At 39.2% G+C, this 11,197-nt stretch overlaps 1 protein-coding gene across 2 annotated transcripts; it reads right to left on the reverse strand.

The window, feature by feature from the left end:
- Positions 1-1,137: 1,137 nt before the first annotated feature.
- fstl3 (follistatin-like 3 (secreted glycoprotein)) lies at positions 1,138-7,239 on the reverse strand. 2 transcript variants are annotated; one of them, XM_053635280.1, is made up of 5 exons: positions 7,039-7,239; positions 5,236-5,421; positions 3,097-3,312; positions 2,761-2,988; positions 1,138-2,376 (listed from the first exon to the last, which is right to left on the reverse strand). In XM_053635280.1, the coding sequence occupies exons 1-5, from the start codon at positions 7,112-7,114 to the stop codon at positions 2,342-2,344; spliced, it is 741 nt and encodes a 246-aa protein (XP_053491255.1). In that variant the 5' UTR covers positions 7,115-7,239; the 3' UTR covers positions 1,138-2,341. The 2 variants fall into 2 exon arrangements, with proteins under 2 accessions (XP_053491255.1, XP_053491256.1); XM_053635281.1 differs by having other exon boundaries at positions 2,719-2,988.
- Positions 7,240-11,197: the final 3,958 nt, after the last annotated feature.

Consider the following 11,197-nt stretch of genomic DNA (forward strand, 5'->3'; position numbering starts at 1 on the left):
TTTATCCATGGTCCTATAAGCTGTACCGCTGCATTTGCAGTTGGAGCATTATACTTACTGGGAACAGATGAAGTTCACTTCTGATCTACATTCAAGGAGACTGGATTCTTCTAGGATAGATGCCATTTTACTTTAATTCCATGGCATGTGGTAAACATATCCCTCTAGATAGTTCTTCTTTGGATGGTTCATAAGCTGAGACCAAATCTTCAACTCTTTCTATCAGATTACATTATAATCTCATGTTTACAGCTTAAAGTTGAAGTTACCATTTTGGTGTTCTTAAATTTCTATGTATGACATGAGAATGTGAGAAAACTCTCTCAATGTACTGATGCTTGTAAAGGAGGGTTTGAGTTCAATCGATGAATTCTCAGTGTCACTCAGACAAAGAGCTTGAAGCAGTCGTGAGAACTGCAGAGGAAAGCAACAGGCCCACAAAACAACAGGGAGGCACTACAGAAAACAACTTTTTTGGTACGGAATTGTTATGGTCTGTTTGAGCAAACATTTAATTCTAGTCCCACCGTTATAAAATGATGCTTGGATTGGAATATAAACATCTTCCAAAGTTAAACCAGATGCGGCATGCAGCCGAGAGTGCCTCTTTCCTCTCCGGGCTGATGGATTTTTTTAAAACAAAAAACAAATGAGCTATTTCATACAGGAAAATGAGTCAGTGGTCCTCTGGTGTCTCACCTCACCCACAGGGAACCTCAAAGGGTCATGGCATTTTACTGCACTGTCACTGGACTGTGTATAGCATCACTGAATTCCATTTGGTCAGAACCAAGGCTCAATGTCCTTAAGCCAAAACCTCAGGGGAAATCCCTGCGGTTTGCCTTTGTTGATGCTGAAAGCTGTAAACGATGCATTAACTCCCAGCTGGAGCACTGTGGCTTTCAGAGTGCGATGGACTGCAGTGGATCATACCATGATAACATTTAATTAGTAGTCTCCATTATGTTCGAGTGTCATTTAGTCTCTGTGTCTATCAGTAGGAAAACTGAAAATTGGCTGTAGTCACGTTAAAGTGCCATCGTATAGCCTTGGGTTAATACAAACCTTTCTTAAATGTCACTGGCAATTCTGTTTTCATCATGAACCACGAAGACAGATTACAACATAACAAGCGAATCAGGAAGTCTCTTTTAATCAGAGTTAAAATGTCAGTTTTAAAATACAAAAATAAGTCGATACATTAAGAAATCTCACAGTAGATACACAAAGATTGCAAAAAGAAAAATATATTTACAAGGATATATGTGTGGTTCATAAATTTTTTTAATGAGTAGGCCTATATCACTCTCCTGTCACTTATTCCCAAAACATAACAGATTACCAAAGTACTTATGTAGTGGTTCACTAAATATCATTGTTCAAAAAAAAAAAAAAAAAAAAAAAAAAATGGTTCGCATTACGAAAATAATGCACTCAAGTACTTCACAAATGTGCACACTCATGCAACAATAACGGCAGAACCATAAAACAGTACAATGGACTGAACATTTTTTGGACTGATCCAGCCTGCTCATAAAAAAACAAACAAACAAACAAAAAACCCAAAAAAACAATGCCATTAGACTATAGCTGGAAATTTCATTGCTCAGCAGGCAGCTTGCTTCATGTTTGTGGCATAGAATCAGGCCTGGAACCTCTGGTTCTATGTCTGCAAACTCTTTAACCTCCAGACGTGAGGGAGCAGAACTCAAACAGCACACACACTCCTCTTTGGCTTTATTTCTGTAATAAATAGTCTCCAGAGTGTGTAATAATGCTACCTCTCCTGGTGCATGGCTTTCTGAAAGAGGCACATCTGTGGATATTTCTCGAAAACATTTAGGGACAGCTTTGTAATAGAAATTTTAATGCTAGAATATGATTTATCTTTGGAGTTAGCCGTATAGCAAGGCATAGCATTTCATTACATTAAAGTGTGACCTAATTTTTTTTTACATGAGCTAGTATTATACTCTAACTGGTCTGTACATGAAAACACAATAAATATCAATTTGAAGGCAGTCGATCTGGGAATATGCAGCTCAAACGAAAAGAACTATAAATAAAAAAAAATGTTTGGAGAAGCAGATTTCTCCAATAAATAAAAGCAGTAATGTATTTACAGTATGCACATGGTCAGGTCCAAATTGAACAACAGTTTATCTCTTCAAATCTTTCGTTTGTTAAAATACCATACCAGAGAGCAAGAGAGGTGCATGTACTGCATGCACCTAGCGCTTCATTTAACAGAACGGATGACTCTGCCAGGAGGTTACAACTCGCTCACATAAACTGTGCTGTCATCGGATGTACAAGCTGGTCTCATGCAAAGCCAAGATCCCTAAAAGAGCAAATTCTCCTCACTACCTTCTTTACCTGAAAGACAACACAAAACACAGTGGAACACTGATTATTACAGTAATGCCAATTGTTGACTTAAAACCATGCACAAAAGGAAACCTGTCATCTCAAGATGCTCCATTTTGGAAGTAGAGGTAAGACCCAGAGGTGGAAGAGTATGTCAAATTCATGTACAAAAGTATGAAATTATTTGTTTAGGGAAGCTTCTAGAATTTCATTATTCAGATATTAGAGGATTGGTCTTACGATTCATCTATCTAATAAAAACACAACACAAATCTGTTAAATCTGTTTATTCTTCATATGTCGAAAACCCTGTTTTAAATATCTTTGCACCCCTGATATGATCTGATCTACCGTATATGGAAGGTGTTTAATCCACAGGTGTTTAGTCCTTACTCCTGCAGTGGCCGTAATGGCGCACTCCTATGGAACGTCCGAAGAAGCAGGTGGCACGGCGCAAATGGCAGGCACTTGGGTAGGTGATGTTATTGTTGCCGCAGATGGTTTGACCACTGAGCATCGGCATCGGGCACTGAGCCGTGCGGCACATCACACAGTGCGCACTGTTGGTCTGGTCTGTCACACAGGTGTGGGTGCCCGGGCACACTACATTGGAGCATGACTCTGAGAACAAATGTGAGGAGTCCTAAGTTTAGTTTCTACTAGACAATTCATTAAAAGAGAGTTTAGTAAAGACTCCAAAACCTAAGACAAATGTTCAAAACAACTCACTTTTACACTCTCCTTGGTACATGATCTCGAGGTCAGGGTGGCCTCTACAGCGGGACATCAGGAGGGCACACTCGTCTTTATATGTGGTGCCATCGCTCCCACAGACAGCATGCTTTCTGGAGATGTTGGAACAGTCTGGCGAGCAGATGCACTGAGGACGGCCGCCCTTCATCCTACACACCTTCCCCGAGCCACACTTGACCCCTTCACATGTCTCTATGAGAAACAGGGAATTAAGGTAGGCATTTAAAAAAAGATCCTTACAGAGCATTTCCTACAATATTAAAACACCTAGAACTCATTTAGATGGCACGACTACTGTGAAAGAATACTGCTCTGGATGATTCCAGATTGCCACCCCGAAGATTTGAAATTCCCCAGAACAATGTGTGCTCAAAATTCCTCCTTTTATGATTGAATTCCAGATGGATATTGTAGATTTGTACCCAAGACATGCTCCTGTAATCATAAATAATCATCTCAGAACACTTAGCACTGTTTGTCTTTACTCTTCTACACCTGGGTAATGATTTCTAATTGCATTATCCAGAGTCTCAAGGTTTCTTACTCATGTTACCACTGGATTGCTTATTAGGGATCCAAATCCACATCCAGATTTCTGAGAAGCTGCTTTGGGACAATGTCTATTGTTAAAACTGTTAAACAAATAAAATAAATAATTCTCTCTGATCACATCACCATCTTAATCTCATCACAGTTACTGTCACTGGTTGGGAACACAAAGCTCCAATGGAGATACATCACAATATCTAACAATCTCACTCATGTCCTCTGTGAAATGAGTGTTGACACATGCCAAGGTCCTGAAATGCCTGGTCATCCAAAAAAGCCCCACCGCTTTAATATCCTCTATAGTGAGGAGTCACTAAATCACATACAGCAAGACCAGATACAGCTGCCTCCGCTGGAAATCCCAGCATTCCTTCTCTTCATTGTTTAGGGCATGAATTCTGGAGTTGGATGCTCCAACAATCACCTCTGAGATTATAATGTAAGGAAATAGAGATTGAGTTAGTCAGAAAGTATGAGCTGGACCATCTGGAATACATAGAAGAAATGGTCCAGTAGTCCATACACTTTTATGGGAATGAAAGGGAAGAATTCTGGAACAGACAATAAAATCAACTTTCTCTTTTTCCTTTGGTTTTTTTTTTTTTTGGACGTATCTAATGGCACTGATTGTGTTCTAAGCTTATGAGGACCAGACTTCTTGAGCATGTGGCAGCCATTTCTCTCTGTGGTGAGTTGGAATTTGGTCATTTCTGCAGGAGGAAGGCAAAACGAGGCTGTTTTCCAATAAGTACTTGGAAAGAGTGAGAAGGAGAGGGAAGGGTAGAAGGAGAGAACCTCTATTGTATCAAACACATTCCATTTAACTCGTGTAGTACATGTACAGCTGCAGTTTGGCACCTGTTGATCTTCAGCATGAGCTATGAAGCAAGGTACATAATATCAAAACTCCCTACTTTTTTGTCTTTATTCCTAGGAAGAAATTCCTGATCATCTTGGTGTCTTGACAATCCCTGAAGATACTTACTTACAATGTCTTGAGTAACCTGCATACCTGGCCAAGGCTTACAATAGTGTACTATACTCAAACAGCTGGATGGAGTTAGAGAGAACATCTGGATTAAAACCATATGAAGGTTTTTGTTTTTTTTTTAAATTTAAAGAGCCAGTCAACAGGCCCAGATTCACCTTAGACCATAGCATTTCTGAGGATAAAACGCTATCCTTCAGTTTCCTCCATCTTCCTTCACTATAGCAGCACCTTTATCTAGCCTTTCTAATTAAATTCTTCAAACAAATCTGCCTTGTTAAAGTTCATAGTTTGCAATGCCTGGTGAGCAAAGTCAGGGCCCATCTCTTATATCAAAGCTTATTGAGACTTATAAGAGGTTTAGGTGGTACCATTAAGTGTAATTGAAAGTATATATGTGTTCTTTAGACACAATATTGAATTCTCAAGTGTTTGTCACTTTGGATTTTAAAAATGTCTGCCAATTGAACGAACGTAAAATTAGACAACTAATAGGTGAGAAATCAGAGCACACAAGGTCACATCCTCAGAAGAGTAAAAACATTTCATGGATTTACATGAAAAGTTTTAGGGCCTACCTTTGCAGGGTTTGCAGGACACGATGCCCAGGAAGCCCAGTAGACTGACCTCGTTGATGGGCAGGCTGGTGTTGGACCAGGCCGTGTCCAAACGGCCTCCGGCGCAGCACTCCTCCCTGCTCACACCTCGAATCAGCACCATGTCACAGCGCTGTTCTTGGCCCTGCTGCAGCCAGCATATGCCCGCTATATACATGCACAACGACACAGAGAGAGAGAGAGAGAGAGAGAGAGAGAGATTTATACTGTCACTCCATGCTTCTATGCATTTCTCATTTCCATCTATGCAGTTAATTCATCATTGGCAATATTACGATACGACACAGTTCACAGTATTGCTCTGAATGAGAAAAAGTCTGCATAACCTTACAACAAAACGTAAGACAGATGTTCCTTCAGTATCACAAGTAGCAAAAACTATCAAATCATCTCAGTTAGGATAGTAATAGTGAAAAACAAGATGCCATCAGTTCAAAAGTTTGCATTTCCCATTCTTAATGTGATATAAATATTCTTTAATAACTTTTATGTCCATACAAGTTTGCTTTCGTAAATGCTTCCACCAGCTTTTGTATCCTCTGAGCAGAATCTGGATCATTTCAGTTGTACTAATCCCGCCTGACATATCTGTTATATGATTGCTTGGCCAGTCATTCTTTCTGATAATAACTCTGCCTTCTTCAAATCAGGTCTGGCGAGCTGAAGGGTGTTGGCAAATGTCTTTTTAAACTATTTTCTACAGAGTTTGCCAAATATTTTGGAGAGCTGTCCTCTTTAAATGTGTGTAGACAAATTGTAAAACAGATGTAAGAATCATACACATAATATGTCCTTGGATATCCAAGTGTACATATCCAAGTAATATGTCCTTCAAATAATGCATTTGGATTCGTAATGGATTGTTAAATTATTTAGTAATTTAGAAAACTGCATGTGTACATGTTCAGAACTAGGGTTTCTTGTGCAGTGAGGTAATGATTACAGTGGTTATAGTAAGGACGTTGCCTCACAAGTACACATCAAATACAACCCGATAACTCGTATACAACCTTATAAAAACTTATATATATATATATATATATATATATATATATAAAGCTTAATTAGCTGCTGAAAAAAAACCCAATAGAAGCCATCATGGTTACCATTACAAATACCATTAAAAACCATCAGCTAACTATTAAAACAATACCATTATTGGTCCTTAATGGTATCCAGTAGACATAACGTGCCACCAATAGAAGACAACAAATTACCAGTAGAGACCCATAGGGACCATTAGAGTTTCCATTAAAATACAATTCCCATTAGAACCATTAAAACCATTATACATTATATGAGGGGTTCTATTGTTTTGTTTTGTTTTTCAGCAGGGGTTAGTTGTTTCATATAATGTTGGCTATGCTTCAGAGTTAGATTAAGAAAAGAACAAAATCGACCATCCTTCAGGACACAAATAAACACTGTAAAAGTTAAAATAAAACCTTCAGTTCAGTATTATTGGAGTTAACTGTAAAATAATAATAATAATAATAATAATAATAATAATAATAATAATAATAGTTTTAAAATAAATAAATAAAAAAAAAAGATATATGCTACCTAACCGTTTTTCCCCCTTGCACCTGACAGGTTGTTCTATCTCTCAGTACATTGTGCTCTTCGTTGCTTACGGTTTATTTTAGTCTGATATAAATTAAATTACCGACTTCACTTAAAATTTGTATTAAATTACCGACTTCTCTCACATTATTCCTGATAAAACTTTCCTGACGATAAAAAACCGAAGTCTCCTAAACTTACCGTTGGCTCGGTGCTTTGACAGAGTTCCACACAGCGAGATGAGCACCACACAGTGAATCGCCGAAAACAAGTTCATGATGATGATAAGTTAGTTACCTCAAACACTCAACACACAGATGTTTCGAGCAATGAGACTCCCTTTCAAATATTTACACAGATAAAGGGGGGTCTAGTCGAAGCGCTGCCCCCGTTTACGTGAATGGTTTGGGCTGGGAGTGAGCGACTGATGGCGGCCCGCCTCCATATAAATACTTTTGCTTTGAGTCGGGCGGGCGATGGTTGTTCCAGGGTTGTTGTTGGTTGTTTTTTTTTTTTGTTTTGTTTTGTTTTGTTTTTTTAAACCTCACTGTTCGTGTAACTTCTCGGATATGAGGCAGAAAACTCCCACGCACTGTATCTCATTCACGCTGAAGTTAATGAAAACAGCATGTTAGACGATAAAAGCGGTTTCGAAAATATAACGGCGAAAAACCGTTTAGTCTAAAGCTACTTGGTTTGAATTCCCAACTCCCACGGTGTAAACATTCACCTCAGCAGCTGAAACCGGATAAAAGTGTGGTCCAGCAAAGAGGCTCACTCTCGTGATTTTAAATGAACTCAGGCTCCATCCTTATCCAGTACACATTCAAATAAGTGTCTAGTGGAACAGTTCACAACTCTCCTTGACAGCTTTTTTTGTGCTTTGGTGGTTAGAATGAAGAAGCACGGTAGTTCACCTTAAAACAAAATTAGGGATTATATATCCGGTCTGTAACCTATACAGCATGGTTTGCCCACTTATTGTCTTTCACTAACTTTCATTTGGTTGCCTTGGGTTGCTGTGTCTGAGTGTAATTATATCTCCCGCTCCTGTGGTCACCAGCAATTTGCTTCCTAAACTTCTTCACACCACATCCATGTCCTCTGAAAATATACTGCAGATGCTCCCAGATCATTACAAGTCAATGCCCACACAGTTACCCACAAAGTGACTTTTCCTACAATGGTACTTAGATGGATACCTTGGGTGCCAAAGACCGAGAGAGCAATAGACACTGCCCTGAAATATTGTAATCACACTACAGTGATTTATGAGAAACATCCATCCATCCATCTATCCATCCTTTCATTCATTCATTCATTCATCCTTCCACACGGACCACTTCATACTATTCAGGGTCACAAGAACCCTGGGTGCAAGATTGTATCATTTCCTCCTCACAACCCCAGGGTCTCCAGTTCCTTCCCGAGTTTGGGTTACTGTCTCTGTGGAGTGTTATTTGTCCTCCCTGTATTTAAGTGTGTTTCTTCCAGGTCCTCTGGGAATGAATGTGTGTATAATGCAGTGCGAGGGGCTGGGGTCTAGTCTGGGGTTAAATCTCCCACCCAGTGTAGGTTTCAGATCTGCTGTGAACCTGACCAGCATGGAGTGGTTGTTGAAAAGGAATGAATGAATGGATAAAAAAGGAACATACACTCATACTTTAAACTGCCTAGTTTCCCTCACTTGTTTTTACTAAGTACACAATGTGTTCGGCTCCTGATTCCTAACCAGACTGGTTTGAGCTGACAGGAAGACTATAGTAACTCAAATGAGCACTCTTTACAACCGTGGTGAGTAGAAAAGCATGTCAGAATTTTCTAATGTTCAACTGTCCAGCTTGGGTGAGTCTGTGCTCATGATAGCCTCAGACTGCTGTTCTTGGCTGACAGGAGTGGAACCCAATGTGGTCTTCTGCTGTTGTGTCCCATCCACCTCAAGGTTTGATGTTTTGTGCATACTGAGATGGTTTTCTGCTCACCACAGATGTAAAGAGTGCTTATATTTGAGTTACTATATCGTTCCTGCCTGCTCGAAACAATCTCGCCATTTTCCTCTGACCTTTCTTATCAACAAAGTGTTTCCACTCACATAACTGTTGCTCACTCAGTGGTTTTTGTTTTTCACACCATTGAGTGTAAACTCTATGGACTGTTGTGTGTGAAATTCCCAGGAGATCAGCAGTTTATAAAATACTCAGACCAGCCTGTCTGCCTGTCTGCCATGGTTAAAGTCAAAGAGATCACATTTTTCCCCATTCTAATGTTTGATGTGAACATTAATGAAGCTCTTGACCTGTATCTGCATGATCTTTTGCATTGCACTGCTGCCACATGATTGGTTGATTAGATAACTGCATGAACTTGCAGGTTCAGGTGTTCCTAATAGTGGATAGAAAGTGTATATGTTTGCTTCATATTTTTCATGAGCAATGAGAGGGCTGAAACATTTGTGCTGTTTGTCCTGTTTTGACAGGTGATTCTAGTGAGCCTCTCGTATGCAATGGTCTGGCAGTGGGCATCATTACCTTCAACTATAACCGAAACAGCAATTATCCAGACGTGCACATGTACAGTGCTTATATACACATATATACAGTGGGATGAAATATCAAGTTTTCAGGACTGAAATGCAACATGATATATGTACCTCACTACATTGGACTACATGCAGAGTAAATAGTTAAGGCAAAACTCAATACATAAACAGGACAATCACAAAGCAGAACAAGAACAGCATTAGAATAAACCAGAAAGCATACACACGCAAAGCTGAGCAGACAGTATAACTGACATAAGTAGCAGCATATGAGGGTGTAGCAGCATAAAGAACATAACATCTGGAAATACTGTCTGTAAACTCACCATTGTGAGTCACAAAACCCGGTCAAAACAAATATATTTCATATAGACATTCTGTTACTAAGAAACATTTTGAATGTATTGTAATTGTGACCAAGAAAAGAATTTGACAGATCATGTTTTTTATGGTGATGTTGACCATAGAAAATAAATGGAAGCTATGTCACAGGCTAGTTAATAGCCCAGTTCCCTAAGTGACTCTAAGTTATTGGGAGTCATTTCCATAGCCATACCATGCTGTGCTTCCTCAGTGCCAAACCTCGAACTCCATCAATAGTTGTTGTTTTTATCTGGTCATACATGGCAGAAGAAATGAGGTTGGAATAAAGGTGGATGAAGCAGTAGACTCAATATAACAAACCATGACAAATGACTTAAGCATGTAAGGAATAAAACAAATTTTTTTAAAAAAACCTGTGGGGTTACCACCCCAAAACGAATCATTTTACAACAATTAAAGAAACACAGTTTTTACTTTAATCCATTTACACTGTGATTATGGAACATGTTTGTGGAAGTTGTGCAAAAGAAAAGTGTTCAGCCATTTGTGGCTGGAAGCCAAGAGAACAAACTTGGCTAGGCTCTCTGGGTGGGAGGGATGGCACACTGTCTTGTACCTGTCAATTGCAGTGACACTAGCTAATCATGGGCGTATGTGAGATCATGTATTCGCCAGAGGGCAGATAGCACTTTCCTCCGAGTGACGCAGCAAGAGCAGCACTTCAAAAAGAAGTGGAGAAAGCACGTGTTAGCCTTTATCGTGCCTGGTTGGTAGTTATCATTTGATGAGGGAGAGCTGGCTGGTGGGTGGGAATTGGAAGGTGACCAAATTGGGGAGAAAATGGTGAAAAATCCAAAAGAGAAAATGCAGCTTGTCATGTTACTTAGAAGCAATAAAATGCTGGAGTCTTCCATAAATGCTGTGCAAATGTCTAGAATACAGAAAACTTCTCCATATCAACAATTACACGTTATATCTGATAAATAAACTTTAAACTTTACTATTAGACTTAGATAGGGAGTGGCTTCCATACAAATCCATGTGTAAGTTGTTATTATATTAACACAATCTTGTGATTTACTATCAGAGCGGCTATTATAAAAAAAAAAGAAAATAAATAATAATAATCAACACATCCGTCTGTGTAAAAGCAAACACAACTGCTGTTGTTTCTGATGGGCCTGAATCAGCCTGACATCAACACTGCCAACAGAACCACTGAGAATGTGAGCCAAAGTCTGACTCATCCATGTTATACAGTTTATAAGCTCACTCATGATATAGTAGCAGCTTAGTAATTTTAAATGACTGGAAATTTGTGAGGATTGTCAAAGAGCCATTGTTGATCCAGGAAGTAAGTTCAGCTCTGTGCTTGGACTGGATTCTGCTTCACTTGCAAGTCACTTGGAATAAAATTGTCTGCCAAATGAATAAATAAAAATGTTTTGCAGATGCAGCTAAGACGTTGCAGCCCTGTGCATGGAATTCATCTTTTGT

This window comes from Ictalurus furcatus, chromosome 10 (genome assembly GCF_023375685.1).
Source record: "Ictalurus furcatus strain D&B chromosome 10, Billie_1.0, whole genome shotgun sequence".
NCBI lineage: Eukaryota > Metazoa > Chordata > Actinopteri > Siluriformes > Ictaluridae > Ictalurus > Ictalurus furcatus.

Bases quoted from the DNA above. Each gene is read 5' to 3' on its own strand.
- fstl3 (XM_053635280.1), bottom strand. From the start codon at position 7,114: ATGAACTTGTTTTCGGCGATTCACTGTGTGGTGCTCATCTCGCTGTGT. The intron at 3,313-5,235 runs GTAGGCCCTAAA...TGTTTCTCATAG, and splicing joins GTCCTGCAAACCCTGCAAAG to AGACATGTGAAGGGGTCAAG. The intron at 2,989-3,096 runs GTGAGTTGTTTT...ATTTGTTCTCAG, and splicing joins GTACCAAGGAGAGTGTAAAA to AGTCATGCTCCAATGTAGTG.